Below are 17,712 nucleotides of genomic sequence, written 5' to 3'. Positions count from 1 at the left end.
TCCTTTGCGTTAGCAATTGATGTATTGGTTGCATCTTGTTATATACGCATTGGTGGTAATAAATAAATCAAAGGGAAATTTGTTAATTTGTTCGTAGTAAAAATACTTATTAACCTCCTTAAAATCTAAATGCCATTTTTATTTTATAAAGATTTGTATTAAAAAATATATATATATTTATATATATTAACTTACTACCACCCCAAATGGAACGTAGATATGTTCATCGAGTAGCACCCAACTTTTTGGAAGGGTCACCCATTCTAAAACAGTTCTAAATCTAACACGCTTAACCCTCTTACCTTCTTAGACCGAGCCACCGCTTAATATACTGTAGACGGATTAAAAGATTTAGTCCTATATACCTTAATCATATATAGGATAATTTCAAATCCTGAGGATGCGTCACACATGTGGTGCCTCAAATTACACGCGTATTCGAATCAAAATATCTTTACATCATATATGTCAATATATTGACAATAGTTGAGCGAATCTTCTCGGGTACCCGTAACATCACTCTACACATAAAAGACAAATACTCCATGTACTTCTCAAAAGAGATACCATGTGCTTCCTCTTTCTCCACCCACAAGCCATTTGGTCCAGTTCCTTGGACCTCTACATGACCAAGAGATTAAAATATATATATATCTACACAAACTTGTATTGGATATACAATTTAAGTGAGGTCTATAGGAAATGTGCACAATTTTAAAAGGGAACTTAGAGGTGTTCTCTAAACCCAAGACCAAAATATATATGTATATACATATATAATATAATATAATNGTCATTTTCAAATTATTTATTGGTGTAGATGTAAAACAAGAGGAGCATTAATTATATATTTGTGGGCTTACATCCTTTGCGTTAGCAATTGATGTGTATTGGTTGCATCTTGTTATATACGCATTGGTGGTAATAAATAAATCAAAGGGAAATTTGTTAATTTGTTCTCAGTAGTTTTGGCAACTTACAAGCCTTAAAAATACTTATAAAACTCCTTAAAATCTAAATGCCATTATTATTTTACAAAGATTTGTATAAAAAAAAATTTAACTTACTACCACTCTAGAGTGTGACCACAGTCAAATTCGCTTTTTCTTGAATGAAGGACACACAATAAATTCAAAGACTTAATCAAGAATTTAAAATAAATGTGACATGTTCAGCGGTTGAAATTGAGCTTATGATGGTTAATATATTAGTATAGAACGTAGATACGCGCGCTGATCGAGTAGCACCCAACTTTTTGGGAGGGTCACTCACTCGAAAATAATTCTAGTCCTAACACGCTTAATCCTCTTAATCTCTTAGGCCGAGCCATCGCTCAAAATACTGTAGATGGATCAAAAAATTTAGTCCTGTTATACCTTAATCATATATAAGATAATTTCAAATCCTGAGGATGCGTCACACATGTGGTGCCTCAAATTACACATGTATTTGAATCAAAATATCTTTACATCATATATGTCAATACATTAACAATAGTTGAGCGGATCTTCTCGGGTACCCGTAACATCACTCTAAACATAAAAGACAAATACTCCATGTACTTCTCAAAAGAGATACCATGTGCTTCCTCTTTCTCCACCCACAAGCCATTTGGTCCAGTTCCTTGGACCTCTACATGACCAAGAGATTAAAATATATATATATCTACACAAACTTGTATTGGATATACAATTTAAGTGAGGTCTATAGGAAATGTGCACAATTTTAAAAGGGAACTTAGAGGTGTTCTCTAAACCCAAGACCAAAATATATGTATGTACATATATANTTGAAGTGGATAAGGATGGTCGACTGCAAAATACGACCGTATTTTTTTCTCCTGTAAGTAGGAAGGTGGTTCATTGGAACAAGTTCTGTCCGCTGGTTCAACCGTTAATCTGCTAGTTTGGTGCATTTGAATCAAGCTGCTGCAGTTGAAAGTGTACGAGAAAGCTCGACAATCACGACTGATTTGGTGCACTTAAATTTTTTAAGACATTTTTGAATGGGTTTTTAGTTTTTTTTTTTTTTAATTTGATTTATCAAGTTCACTTCTTGGAATTTACTTGGAATATTAAGTGATATCATTGTATTAAATTTTATTGTATATTTATAAATAACTATATATATATATATATATATATATATATATATATATATATATATATATATATATATATATATATATATATATATATATATATATATTATCATGGCATGCTAGAGTTTTGCAGGAAACAAGGATAGGGCACATGCAAGTGGTTTGAACTTGCATTTATATATTGACAAGATTCACTGGCTGAATAGGACAAGGAAATTAAACCAACCAATATTCGTCTTGTTCTAAGCAACAAATCCCTTAGTTTAATTTGGATCTAAAATTTGCCCTTCTTTTATATTTTCAGAATTCTCTAACATTTTGATCTTTATAGGCACTTAGGCCCCATGTATGAAGGTGGAACTCAAAGGAGTACTGCATGTTCAGCTCCGTGATGTAGTGTGCAGTAAATTTATGTACACAAAAAAGGAGGTTAATTAATACATCTCTATCTTTAGAAACAATGAAATTAACAACTAGCTAAATAGTGTGATCTCGCAGTACAGCTAAATCCTGACTTTCAATTAACGATCAGATCATTTAGTGAGCAAATTAAAAATGTCCTCCACGACGAGTTGCAGGAAATTTTCTCCTCGTCGACTTGACAAAAGATCCGATAGGAACGGGACATGTTAAGAATAATAGTCTCATATTGGATATATATATTATCTCTCCATATATACAAGGAGTTTTAAACCTTGAGGATAATATGTTAAATGGTCTCCAAGAAGGCCTAGGCTATGTACTATATAAACTTGGGCCTCCATTCGATTAAGTCAAGAGGCCCGATAGTTCGGCCTGCATCTGTCGAATGCCCATTTTACTTGTACTAAGGTCTAGTTTGGTAGTGCGGGATCGAGCATTGCGTTTGCAGCGCGAAAGCCCAATAAGCCCTTGAATCTCCTTTGAGTAGAGGAACAAATGCAGTTCTGAAACCGCAATTTGATCGAAAATTAAGTTTACTATGAATAAAAATATTTACTTCGCCATTTACTATAAAGAAGGCGATCGATAACTGCGAAAAACGATTTCAGTGTTACTTAAAAAATCGATTTTGTAGAAAAATATATTAGAAATAGTCTTTACGCTCTGCACGTGCATGGAGAAGATCAATAGGGTGAATTGTCCCAACAGAAGAAACCGCCTTTCTTTCCATTTTTTGTAAATTTGGGTTCCAACCAAATTACAATCATATCAATCCAATCATATAAAATATAAAATAATTTTTTATTTCTCAGAGCTTAAAACTATCAGATAATAGTGCTTTAAAATTCTATATTCAACACTTCGCTTTGACACTTTTTAATAGATTCCAGAGGTGAACTTGAATTAGACAGAGGACATGCAATATGGGATGACCACTTATTGCTCAAAACTCAAACAGTAAAGTTACCATGTAATAGTATTTTAATAATCTATAGGCTAGATCATACTTCAGGTCCTCAAACTATAACACGCATAATATTTTGGTGCTCAAATTTTAATTCGTTATAATTTTTGGCTCGAACTTTATTAAGTTGCCATAATTATATCTCACAATCCAATTTAGTTGACTAAATATTAATATGCCGTTGATATAAAAATTATAATCTCTTTTAATGATTGTCATCTTATCAATGACACATTAGTATTAAGTTAATGAAATTGGATTGTGAAACTAACTTACAATAATAATTAAAAAAATTGGATTGAGAGATTATAACATATTAAAGTTTAAATATAAAAATATCATGCATCGATCACACAGTTTGAGGGCCAAAAAGTGACCAATATCTTTCCATTAATTGACTCAGCAAAGTCTCGCAGAAAAAGGAAAAGTGTTGTGGGAAATGGAGGGAGTGTTGGGTTTGGCTTTTCCACGAAAGTAGCGCGTCACAAGGATTCATGAATAGGGGGTCATGAGTCAATTCAAAGCCATATTCATACCTTGCATGAGTTACTTGAAGAATAAAAAAAGAATGCCCTTCCCAATAGTAAGTAAACGAAGAGAGAGAGAGAGAGAGAGAGATAAAGAAACACGCAAACACAGAAAAGGTAAAAAAAAAAAAAAAAGGAAAGAAAAGAAAACAAAACGTGACATGATTGAGTGGTGGCATCTTATTTATCGGTCAACAAAAACTTTTCTACAATGCACTTTCTTTTGTTGTAAAATTAATTTTAAAAATTTATTTGACTCTGCAGAGTGTATTATTAGTTAGTAAACTATTATTTCAATTTCGCTTTAGTAAAAAAAAAATATTATATATATATAGTATTATGTTACTATCGATAGTATAGTAACCGAACTCTCTCTCTCTATATATATATATCATTACAATTAATGCTTTGAAATGTAACTTTCAATTTTGGAGATTAAAATTTTATTCATCTTCCCAATAAAAATGAAGTTTAAATTTTTCGGTGTATATGAAAATATAAACGAAAACGAGATTGACTTGGGCACAGTGGATTACAAGGACGACGACAATTCTTAGAAAAAGGAAAAAAAAAAAAAACATTTTTATTGTTAAGTGCATGCCTTTAGCATGTTCTACATAACCCATAAACTTTTCTTTGTAGTGTATCTCTCTGTACACACACAAAATTAAGTAATAATAATGACAATTTATGGTGATCTCAGGTTGTTAATGGATGTTGATTAATTAATCTTAAGATTAAGCATCTTAATTTAATTACATTTGCACAATAGGTCAAAGCAACAAAAATATAAGTCTCATCACTAGGCATCATGAGGTATTAGTATATCATGCATGCATGATTCCATTTTTCCCTCACAAGCAATGTTAGATTACTGTGTTTGAGTCAATTTAATTAATAGACCCTGATTAACCATGCAAGTAATTAACTATATATCATAAGTGGATTCCTTTTTTTTTATTTTTTCCTTTTATTTTTTTCTGGCCCCTTAATAATTATAAATTATATATATATATATATATACAAAGAATGGCATGATTTAATATGTGAACATGAGAAAATTTTGATCAATGGGGACAACACTATGCATGTTGTTTGGTACTAGTCCATGTCACACTAAGAAGAATTATTAATATTGGTGTCAGCCATATCTACATCCACCCATGTTACAAGGACAGAGGTTCTTTTGAAGGGAAAAATGGCCAAGTCCTTGGACAACTACACATTAGAGAGGAGCACTATACATATATAGACTCTAATAATTAATGAGGACAAAACAACTAAGCACTATCAGTGGATGGGCTCAATAATTGCTTCACCACTGAGCTATAGCTCATGCTTCATATTTAATTACTACATAGATCTAATTAAGTAATCTAATTAAGTAGCTTGGGAGTATGCATCATGCATGTGAAGGGATATATATATATATATATATATATATATATATATATATATATATATATATATATNCGTTGCAATAGTAAACAAAATGAGTTTCTGAAAATCAGAGCGGCTACAGAAAAGAAAGCTATTGAGAAACTTTTTATTGGAAAACTTATTGGTCTTTTTTCAATAGTATGTACCACGCAAACAACAAAAAGATCGTGCAATTAGTTGGAGAGGTGAAAATAAGAAAATTTGCTACTAAACTTTAATTTTCATTACTACCTTTTTCTTTTTCTTTTTTCTTATGAGCAAAGCTGAGATAATGGCCTCTACTATTAGGATCTAGCTAGGACCACACAAAGGCCTAATTTATATATGATGGCACCAGGCAAGGTGTGCCCACATCATATGTGAGCTTGACTCATTAATTAGGAAATCAACCACTAAATGCCAAATGGACAAAGAAAAAGCTCATCTCTAAGATATCCATTTTCAAATTAGCTTTGAATGTGTCCCCAATTAATCCTACTCACACTTATGATCCGCTTCATTCATTATGTTTATGAACTAAGCTACAGAGCTGCGACAATGCTGATCACATTTTTGTTGTTCCCAAAGGGGATCATGTTGAACACCACTGCAAACTACTAACCTCTTGCATGTTTTGAACACCTCACACCCACATATGCCTTATGATATAACTTTTCTAACAAGTGCCATTTCGGCGCTTGTTAATTAAGATTAATTAATCCCAGTATAATTAATACCACTATACCATTTGAAAGTAATCTGATTATCTTGTATGTATATAATAGAAAAATTTTATAGATATAGATTCTAACTGCGCGTAGATCATTAATTTATAGTTAATTAGGGCAGCGCTTTTCTACAGTATCCAAACAACCTCTAAAGCGTGTTATTTAATTTGTATGAAACCTTTTGAGTTATGTCACCAAACTCATTAAAAAATAGAAAAAAAAAACCAAAACAATCTAGAAATTTGAGATTTCCAACTCCTCAAAGCCTGCAAAATTAAAGGTGCATGTCTCTACTCTCTTTATATTACATTGTAGACCTATGTACGTAGCAAGATGGGTCCCCCAGTTTCTATATATTGACCTAATAATTAAATGCTTTAATTTGCTTATTCTTTATTGACTCAACCAAGTCCCCACAGCATTGGACAATGGAATTTGGTTGAGTCCTACGAGCCAGGGGTAATGAATGTGACAAGTACCCAATTTTCCACTAGACTTACGTGGGGGTGGAGTAATTAATAAAGGGAGTAATTTTACACCTCCTTACATTAATTTTATAAGTTATATTCAAGTTAGTTATGGTTTCAGGTTCAAGTCTCGGGCTTCGCAGGTATAATATGAAACAACTATAAATAATTTTACTAAATTAAAATGACAAAATCTACATGCAAAAGTGTTATATGTCATCTAAAATTTACATCCAATCAATCCTATTGATTATGTCATATATATATATATATATATATATATATATATATATATATATATATATATATATATATATATAGATTGGACTGATTATAATATACAAAATTTAACCAATTATTTTACCAGCTTTTTAAGCACATTGGATCAATGCCTTTTCACATTTTATCATTGGATTAAATACCTAAACCCACCAGTGGGGACCACCACCTAGAAGACCACTCAACTCTAACGACTAATATCACCTAACCCATAATGTCATCCAACGTTAAAACTTGATTATAACAAAAATTGCTTACTACTAATATATTGCCATCTATTTCTATATATATATTATATATATATATATATGATAGATGTGTCCAAAAAAATAAAATAAATGCACTTATTTTTCTATAAAAAACCGTTAAGTAAAATGTGTTTTACTCCTCCCACTCGCATAATAAAGCTACATATATACAGTACATAGCTATATATAAATTAGTGGTAAATAGTTGTATATATACATCTATGCTTGACCCAAAAGTGCTTCTGGAATGGAACACCCGATATTATATACATATAGGTAAAGAACTCCCTGACGAAGCCTTGAAAACAGCACTACTCTCCCACCACTACACCATTCTCAGCATTCATGCAATACTACTCCCAACGTAAAACGTACGCACAACATTAATTTTATTTATATTAATGATCACACTTAATAACATAAAGTAGCAATCAACTTCCACAGATAAAGTCTGCAGCAGCAGTAATACACGAATTTGCTTAGGTTTGAGTATACGGACGTGCCGCATATCGTTAGTTGATCAGTAATAAATTACAGTTAACAACGGCATCAATAGTAGTCCTTCTCCGTAATTAATAAATAATAACACTTATTTATATATAAATTATATTGATATAATAATAATAAGCTGTTATTTTTTACTATCTAGCATAACCTAACAATAAAAATTAAGGATGATGTGAAGCATTAATGCAGATTAATAGATAAAGAGAGAGAGAGATTGATACGAAAAGAAGAGATGCATGCCATAAAAACGTTTGCGTTATCTTATTTACTAAATATATAATATATATAATATATATATATATATATAAGTAAGGGAAAGAAATCGCGTAAATATTTTATAAGTAACACCAAGAGACATGAAATTAAAAAAAAATTAAAACAGGAGATAATGGAAAAGTGTAATATATATTAGTATAATAATATAATAATTATTATTACATACATACCGGATGTACTTGAATTTGATTTCACTGCTTGAAATAACCAATTAATCTAGTATAAGCAACACACATCTCCACTTTCTCAAGAATTATATATAAGAAAGTACATCCTCGCATGTCAAAAATTATTAATTTTTAACTAATTTGCACCATATTTTTTAAATATCTAAAGTTAAAAATTTTTGCATCCTCCAATAAAAAATATACAAATTACATCAACATTTATTGTGTCATCATTCACCCTGCTTCGCGAGAAGGCACTCCAGCTAACTATGTGCTAGTCAATAATCATGTGGCCCCAAAATTAATTCGATACTCACCTATCTTTACATAAATAAGGTATCATAAAACTATTTTTGAGATATAGATCCCGATCCGAATTCTAATCGATTCACATTTTCTAGCTAAGTTTAATTATCTATATGAAATAAACGAACAGTAGTCCGTAACATCTATCTTTCAAAAAAACTTGAAAAATAAGTAAAGCTAAGCCACTGACTCCTAGCTCAAATCGTATACGGTCCTTAATTGATCTTCCGATGGCCCCAAAATCATTACACTTTTAATTAATAACTATTTTCTAGTAATGGCCAGCCAAATAGACTGTTAAAGATATCACCGACTTAGATATTGAATTTACAATATAAATAATTAAATAAGAACAAATAATATTAATATACATTGCTGTTCTTAGCGACTATAAAAGACCTTAGAACTCCACATACACATTTAATTCTAAAATAATAAATATAATGTGCACTGTTTTTGCGAATAAAGAGAGCTTGTAATATCTACATGAAACATTTAGTTCTAAGTTAAAAGTGTATAACATTTTATGATATGCAAAATAAAAGAAAACTCAACTATCCAAAAAAAAAAAGTAAAAAAAAAAAGAAAAAAGAAAAATTCTATTGTTGCGGGTCACGTACTCACTCTTCTCCTCTTTCCACGTATGTAACCGTTACACGTCCGCGTGATGCATGCATCATATCACGGTTACGACCGAGGCAAAAGAAAATATACATTTTTAAATAAGATTTAATTTGTCTTTTTCTTTCTCCCACTTTTTACGTTACTTAAATTAGTTTAGCCGCTTGGTCACGCTATTGCCATTGCATTTAATACCGTGCTGTTACAACTTCAATATACATAATGATAATAATAATAACAATAATAATACGTAGTTACGTAGTTATCCTACGTGGTTAACTAAATGAATTATAATAATAATGATAATAATAATAATAATAATGAGTGGTTTGTATTATTATGTGCTTATCGACAAATTTGGGACTCCACTGCGGTTGCAATTAAAAGGGAGAAGCATTCACATGCATCATGCATGACACAACCATTAATAACTCTAATGTTTATCCACAGATTTTTTTTTTATATTAATACTTTTATCTGTCAATAATCGAATAATAAAAAAGTTTAGCCATTGAAAAAATTTTTTGTTAATTGTAACGTACGTGTATTTAATCAATGTAACAATATATATATATATATATATATATATATATGATATTTATTGTAAATATTGTTTACTCTTTACTCTTTCACTTGCTTAAACAATATTAAAAATTAATAAGATAAAGTATGTTGAATTTATCTAAACTATATATCTAATATTCAAAAATTTTGATTTCGCCACTTGACGTTTTAATTCTTTCAGTATTTAATATTTTTTTAAAAAAAATATTAAATGTGCCTTCATTTTTACTGGTTTGATTTACATATTTTACATAATTTATGCATTACGATCCTATTAAAATAAATAAGACGCTTAAAATTTATACTAAAAGAGCCATCAAACAGCTTATATATATCAGATAATTATAAAATGCATACATAATTAATAAATAAAAACAGACCAAAGTTTAGATATATATGTTCCACACATTTTTAGTAATTAACAATCATATGCATAATTTTACCGACCGTCCCTAGAGCAAGTGGCAAGGGGCTTGGTGGTTGGTACCCGAGACCCGAGTTCGAATTCTAGTTGATTCACATTTCTAACTAAGTTTATTTCTAAATAAAATAAACGAAGCGGGTAGCGTCCTACCCATCTCTCTAAAAAAAAAAACAACCATATGCATAATTTTGAAGTAAATTAATTTAGAAGATAAAGAGAGGAGGAGAGAGTTTGTTAAGACCTCACAATTCGTTGTTGTTACGTATTAATTTTATCTCTATCTAAAAATTATTTTTTTAAAAATAAAAGGCCAATTTGCATAAAAAATCCGCTTATTTTGGGTTTTTGCAAAACCGGGCCACCTTTTTCATTTTTGCAGATTCGGTCCGCTTTTTCAGCAAACTAACCAAAATACCCTTATACTTTTTTCTCTCTCCTCTTTTTTTTTCTCTCGTTCTTTTTTTCTTGCCCAAAGATGCGATCGCGCACACCGCACTTCTGTCTACGAGCCCTACTGAGGCTTCGACCGCACTTTTTTTTCCTTTTTTTTTCTGACGATGACGTCTCTTCGTCTTCCCGTCCTTCTCATTTTTCCCTCTCCTCCTTCTCTCGCCCGACGCACACATTTTTAGCGGCGCGCAATATGCTGGTTCGCTGCACACCCTTGCATGCTCCTGCTGACCCCCTTTCGTCTTTTTTTTCCTCTTACTTCTCTTCATGTCTCGACGACGACGTTTTGCCCTCTTGCCTTCTCGTCTCTGCGTCCTCTCTCTGCCACCTCCGACACGATGCATCTATCGGCCGACACCTGACCATCGATAGTGGGTCACTTGCGGCTCTTTGCAGCTTCGGGATGTGTTTTTGGTTTTTTCGGCATCGTTCGCCTTTTTTGAGGTGATCAATTTTATATTTTTTTTTAAGTATAAAAAACGTGATGAAGATAATTGCCGTTTAATTGCCCAAAAAAATTTATTGCATACTTAAGAGTAAATTATAGTTTTAAGTATAAAATTCACTCTTTAAACGAAAATTTACTCTTTTGTGTATTTAACTTTTTTTTTTCAGTATAAAACTCACTCTACTATTTTTTAAACAAGTTGCTTGATTTTACATTTTACTGTTATACATATTTTTTTTAACTGACCTTATATGGTATTATTTGTTTCTCTGTTTGCATTGTTTTCTCTGTTGCATATTTTTCTCTTTGTATTATTTTTATTTAAACTGATCCTTAGAGGAGAGAAAGTTAGAGAGAAATAGTGCAACAGAAAAAAATATTAGGGAGTAAACGCAGTATAATATCTCTTAAATGAGTATTTTTTAATTTTTAGTGTAAAAAGAGGAAAAATGGTGCTTTGCAACAAGAGAAAATATTGTTATTTATTTAAAGATTGTACTTTATCTTAATGATGTAGTTTGCAGTTTTAATCATAAAAAAATTAGAGAATGAAAAAATCTTTTGTTTAAAAGTGTAATTTTTTTTACATTTTAAGTAATACAACTTTATTTTTTCATTTTTTTGTCCATTTCTTTTCATCCTTATTTTCTTATTTATTTATTTTTTTTTTTTCTTGTTGTTTTATATTTGTACCTCGATTCTACCACGATTTTTTTGATGCGCGCGGATCCTCGTAGAATCTCCCGCTTCCTTGGAACGCCATAGTGCACCTTCCACATGTCTGTCTGCGGTGAAGCATCGTGTCGGAGGCTGGCATTGAGTTGGAGAGTGGATTGGATGAAGGCAAGGGTTTTTGCATGAGTTTGTTTGTCGTCTGGAAAATTGTTGGAGGAGGTCTGAGCGTAAAAAATAAGTAGTCTACGATTTTGACCTCGCAGTGTCGGAGGCGGAGTTTAGTCTGTGTAAGATGCGCCTCGGCATATTTATTCTTTGTTTGTCGTCGTCGAGTTTTTTTGCAGTTATTGTTTAAGGGAGAGATCGAGGCGAGAGGACGGGAAGGGTGAGAGATGGGTGTCTCGTCGAAAACGGGAAGAGCGTTTAAAAAAAGTGAGTGCTAGCTGGAGGTCGTGAGAGAGGAATGTTCTGGGATTTGTTTTTATGCGAGGTGTAAGATGCGCCGGAAATCGCCTTCTCACTTTAAGAGTAAGAAATTATATATGAGAGAAGAAAAGAAGAAAAGAAAAAATATATTTTATAAGATTTTTTGATCTTTTTATGAAAGCGATTGTTTTCTTTTTAAAAAGATGCTTATTTTACAAAGCCTATTTTTTATAAGTTTTTTATAAAATTTGTCATAATTTTATTTAATAATGTACCTTTGTAAATCGAGATGCTTGCTATCAAGGCAGGTAGTTTTAAGGTGTTGGTGTTGCATACGTATTATGTGTCGCTCGTTATTCGTGCGCTCCGTTTCGTTTGGCGTCGTGCACGTAAATGGTTCTCTCCCACACTTACCCCAGATATAATATTAATTGAAAATAAATTTAAAGTAAGTATACAAAAAAAAAAAAGCAACCCAAACAAATGTCAAGGAGAATCATAATTTAATTGTTTTGCGAGTGCTTATTAAATGTTAATTTATTATTATATTTATTATTTAGTTTTATCACAATTTTGCGGCTGTTTCGTACCGTCACCGTCCTTTTCCGTAGTTATAGCACGTTTTCTGCTGTGGAAATTTCGCCTTGTCCGTGACCTGTCTGTCTCGTCATCTGTAAGGTGAGATCGTCTCGACCTTACTCCGAATTGTTTTTCCCCTTTTTTTTAACGAGTGACGTAGTGTGACCGGTTATGGTATCCGCTTCACATATTCGTTCCGATTTCCCTTTTTTTTTTTTTTTTTTTTCTCTCTCTTCCCTTATGTCGTTATATTATACCTCACCAGTCCGTTCTTTCTCTCTCGTTTCTTGCTCTCTCTTCGCTCTTCTCATGTAGTAGTAATAATTACGCTCTATATATGTATTTTTTAACTCCGTGGATAGCGTCTCGAGGCTGTGTTGCGTGGGTTTTATCGTGTGATTTGTTGGAAAACAGTAAGGATTGGCCGGTTGAGCCCAATTTTTTCAATAATCTTTTTCTCTTTCTCTCCCATATATATATATACCCGGCACAGAGTCCCGCTTCTTTCTCTCTCTTTCTCTCTCTCTCCTCTCTCTCTCTCTTTCAGAAGTAGTAAAATATCACGCTTCGTATATATGAACGCGATTAAATCTCTCTTCTGTTTTAATCTCCGTGATCGCATCATCGAGGTGGGGTGCGTGCGTGATTGTGGAAACAGTAAATGGCCGTGCAAGCCCAATTCCCCTCCAATCCCCCCCTCCTCCTCTCCCCCCATTTCCGCCCCAGGTGAGCTCGCCTCTTCTTCTTCTTCTTCTTCTTCTTCGTCCCTCTCTCCGCATCCGCTGTAATTACTTAACCTCTCCTTTTTTGTTGATCGATCGATCGATCTAAAAAAACGATCGATTGATGGACTGTAGGGCTCGCGACGATGTGTTGCTGGACGAGATCCACATGATCCACGACCGCAGCCTCCTCCGCGCCCACGCCCACGCCCACGCCCAATTTGGTGAGCGATTCGCACAATCTCCCAACTCCAATCCCTCCTCTCTTTTTTTTCTCCTTTTTTTTTTTGGTGTGGTTCTCAGTACACTCCGGATTCGAACTGATCCCCTTTCTTTTCGATCGGCGCTTTTGCAGACGCAGCTTACAACAACAACAACAGCGGCGGCGGCGGCGCATGGGCGGAGGAGAACGAGCTCGTGACGCCGCCGCCCCAGAACGGCCCCGTCCCGATCCAGGCTAGGGTTGTGGCTCCGGCGATCGACGTCGGCGGCGGCGCATCCACCAGCGGCAGGCCCGCGGGAGAAGATGTGGTGTCGCATCTGCATCGGCAGAGCGCGGAGATCGACGCCTTCGTCCGCCTCGAGGTGCCGATCCTTCTCCATCTCGATCCTCGTCTTCGTAGCCTCTATATGTATCTATCTATATATGTGTATGTTTCTTCTTGTTGTTGTTGATGATGATGATGATGATGATGATGATGATGATGTTGATGCATCGATGGGATCAGAACGAGAAGCTGAGGTGGGGATTGGAGGAGGCGCGGCGGAGGCACAGCCTGGCGCTGGCGTCGGCGGCGGAGCGGGGGATGGAGCGGCGGCTGCGGGAGAAGGAGGCGGAGGTGGAGCGGGCGCGGCGGCGGAACGCGGAGCTGGAGGCGCGGGTGCGGGAGATGGCGGCCGAGAACGAGGCCTGGTTCGGCCTCGCCCGCGCCCACGAGGCCACCGCCGCCTCCCTCCGCGCCTCCCTCGACCGCCTCCTCCTCCTCCCCCCCACCACCTGCAGCACCAATCACCCCCCATCCACCGCCGACGAGGACGAGGACGAGGACGAGGGCTTCGCCGACTCCTCCGCCGACCCTCTGCTCCCGCAGCCGCAGTGCTGCAAGGCGTGCGGGGACGGGGAGGCCTGCGTGCTGCTGCTGCCCTGCCGGCACCTCTGCGCTTGCGAGGGATGCGCCGCCGAACTCGCCGCCTGCCCCGTCTGCCGCCACGTCAAGAACGCCTGCCTCCGCGTTCTCAGGTCATAATAATAATAATAATAATAATAATAATAATATCATTTCCAGCCTTCCAGGTGTCGTTTTGCTGCTGCTGCTGCTCATGCTGGCAGCACTCGTGAAAAAAAATCGGTTTTAATTTGGTTCTTCTAGAAAAGAAAAAAAAAAAAAAAAGAGTTTTGGTTTTGGGTGTTTCGGGTGTTTGTTTTGGGTAAAGAACTGAAGACTCGGTTCTTCTGATCGATGCGATGATGTGCGATAGCGAACGATTTGGGCGAATCGGTGTTGATGTGGTTGAGGGGGGGGCGCGGGGGTTGGGTTTAATTAGTTGGCTCGCCGAGACCTGCCACTGGCCCAACCCATGTGCCTTCATTTTCACCACTTTGGTACCTACTAATAAACAACCTCGCTTTCCTTTTTTCTTTTTCTTTTTTTCTTTCCTTTTTTTCCTTAATCTTGTGCGTGTGTGTTTGCAGTACTAGTAGTAGTAGTAGTAGGTGCTTCATTTTTATCAGCTAGATTTATGCAACTATATTATTGAGCAACACAACAGAGCATCAATAACACAACTATAAATAATTTATTTACAAATAATTAGTCCAATCAAGTAAACAATATATAATTATAATTATTTTACTTTTACCTGCATATACCTCCAACTATACTATTTACAGTTATATTAAACCATACTGCCTCTAATAACTATCTAATCTACGAAATTAACAATACTTTTGACCGTGTATATAGAAGCACGGGACGGGGAAACTGAAAAATTAATTGGCAATAGGAGTGGTACAAATCAAAAAATTGCCCTGTCGGTATCAGCAGAGGGCGTGAACCTGTGTGTTATTAATATGGCAATTAATCGGCTATAGGAGTAGTACAAATCAAAAATTGTCCTGTCCGTATCAGCGGAGGGCATGAATCGGTGTGCTATCGATATGGTATATTACGCTGACACGTCTCGACACACATCTTATTTTTATGTCAGTATTGCGAAAAATTAAATTCTAGAATGCATCGGGTGCATTGATGACGTGGCGTAACAAATCAATCAAATATTTATTTTTAGAGATATATGTCCCATCATAATTGTAAAAAAATATTTTTATTATACTTTTGTTTGAAAAAAAAAAATATAATTGACTTGTCATTGATAACGTGGTGCAAGTGTGACAGTGTAGAATTCCTCCAGCACGGCATGGTTTGCACGGTCCGCAGGAGGCAACCTTTGGTACGAATAGTCATGTGTCATGTTTCATCTTTTAATTTCACCGGTCAGGAGCAGCGGAGAGAGAGAGATTGTACGGAGATCTGAATGGTTTGAAGCAGTGAGGGAGTTGTTTTGGGTGGTGAATGTGCATGGTACTAGACAACGACAACAATGCGGGTTATAAATGAGCGTGCGTGCGACTCGCCTATATATGCCCCCGGACAAAAATTTGCTGGGCAGCGTGCCCAAACTAATTAGTTTGCGGCACGCTGCGGATCGGGGCCGCGTAGTGTCGCGGCGCCATCCCAGCCGCTCTCTTCCCCCCTCTCTTTCTCTCTTTCTAAAAAGGGCCCCAACGTGTTTTTTTTTTTTTTCAATGGTTGCAATGGCGCCGCGACACACGCGGCGCCCATCCGGCAGCGGTTTCCCAAACTAATTAGTTTGGCGCCTGCCCAGCAATTTTTGTCTATGCCCCCTCTATAGTACTATACTTGCATAATTAACCTTGGGTGTTATTTTGCTTCTGAATGATGCCGAATTAACTTGCATTATTTCTTTCTCAGTAACTTATTGTGTTATTCTCAAAAAAAAAAAACTTATGTGTGTGATGATTACAAGCATTAAGAAGACTAAAGTCAAGAAATATAACGAAAAAGAAAGAGATGATAATGTAACTACTCATTTAAACAAAATAGAGATTGATTTGAAGAGAAAATTATGATCCTCTCTCTCTTTCTCTATCTCTTTCTATATCTGCCGTGGCAGTTAATTGAGTCTCACCAAGGCACGGTATTCAAGCGTTGCATGCTCTCTTTTCTACCAAGGAACGAGAATCCCCTGCGATTTACACTCGCTATTGAGGGTGACACACTTTGCACTGTTCAATGACCACTTTTATTGCTTATAGTTCGAGTAAACATAAATCAACATCAACGGTCGATTCCAATAGTCGATGGGATATTCCTTACTGTGCATGTTCTGCGTATTTGTTTTGGCAAAGTTTTTTTTGTCCCTTTCAAATCTAGCTAGTAACTCTCCCTATTGCATCTTATATTAATATTTGGTGATTCATACCAAACAGTGATTATATAGGTAGATAAAGTTTGCATAAAGTAACGCCTCTTCAACGTGTTGCAACCGGGACTTGACCAGACATGCTTGAATTGAGCTTTTATATATATATATATATATATATATATATATAGTTCTATTTAGAATGATTGAATTTAAATGTATTAAATCAAACACCATATTCAGTTCTGAATAGGAGAATCATATTACTTATCTCTTGAAGTTTAGTTTTGTACTTAGAGATCTCATAGTTAGCATACTACTCCAGTTTAAGCACATTTTGCAGCGCAAAAATAGAAATCTCTTTTCACCTTTTTCTGCTTTTTTTTCGCGCGGTGACAATTTGGGAATTCTAGAGAACATAGTAGGAAAAAACGATCTAATCTAAAGGGGAGGTGGGAAAAAGCAGAAAAGAGAAGCACTTTCTCCATCCGCATCTCACGGACTACGACGTTTGAGTTCGTGAAATTTAAGCGAGAATTCGTTTGAAACAAACGCAGCTCTTTTGGCTCTATTAAATTTTTGCATGTGAATTGTGTGTGGGATCGAGTTTGGCTTTTATCAAATTATATATGAGGGTTGGTTTGGAGTTTGGACTCCTAATATAAAATCTCTTGGATGTGTCTTATCATTTCTTTTTAGCTTCTCCCTCTTTTTTTGGAAAAATTCTAGAATGCAACGGGTATATTGATGACGTGGCATAATAAATCAATCAAATATCTCCTTTTAGAGGTATACGTCCCATCATGATTGTAAAAAAATATTTTTATTGTACTTTTGTTTGAAAAGAAGGAATGTGATTGGCTTGTTATTGATGACGTGGTGCAAGTGTGACAGTGTAGAATTCCTCCTTTTCTTGTCTATTATATTTGGGCCTCAGATTGGTTTAT

General features: G+C 35.2%; 1 protein-coding gene across 1 annotated transcript; it reads left to right on the top strand.

Moving 5' to 3' along the window:
- Positions 13,204 to 14,964, top strand: LOC109726218 (probable BOI-related E3 ubiquitin-protein ligase 2). The gene is made up of 4 exons (XM_020255704.1): positions 13,204 to 13,325; positions 13,457 to 13,545; positions 13,677 to 13,906; positions 14,050 to 14,964. The coding sequence occupies exons 1-4, from the start codon at positions 13,261 to 13,263 to the stop codon at positions 14,566 to 14,568; spliced, it is 903 nt and encodes a 300-aa protein (XP_020111293.1). The 5' UTR covers positions 13,204 to 13,260; the 3' UTR covers positions 14,569 to 14,964.

Source organism: Ananas comosus, linkage group 21 (assembly GCF_001540865.1).
Source record: "Ananas comosus cultivar F153 linkage group 21, ASM154086v1, whole genome shotgun sequence".
NCBI classification, from domain to species: Eukaryota; Viridiplantae; Streptophyta; class Magnoliopsida; order Poales; family Bromeliaceae; genus Ananas; species Ananas comosus.
This window is presented reverse-complemented; position numbering and strand designations above follow the sequence as displayed.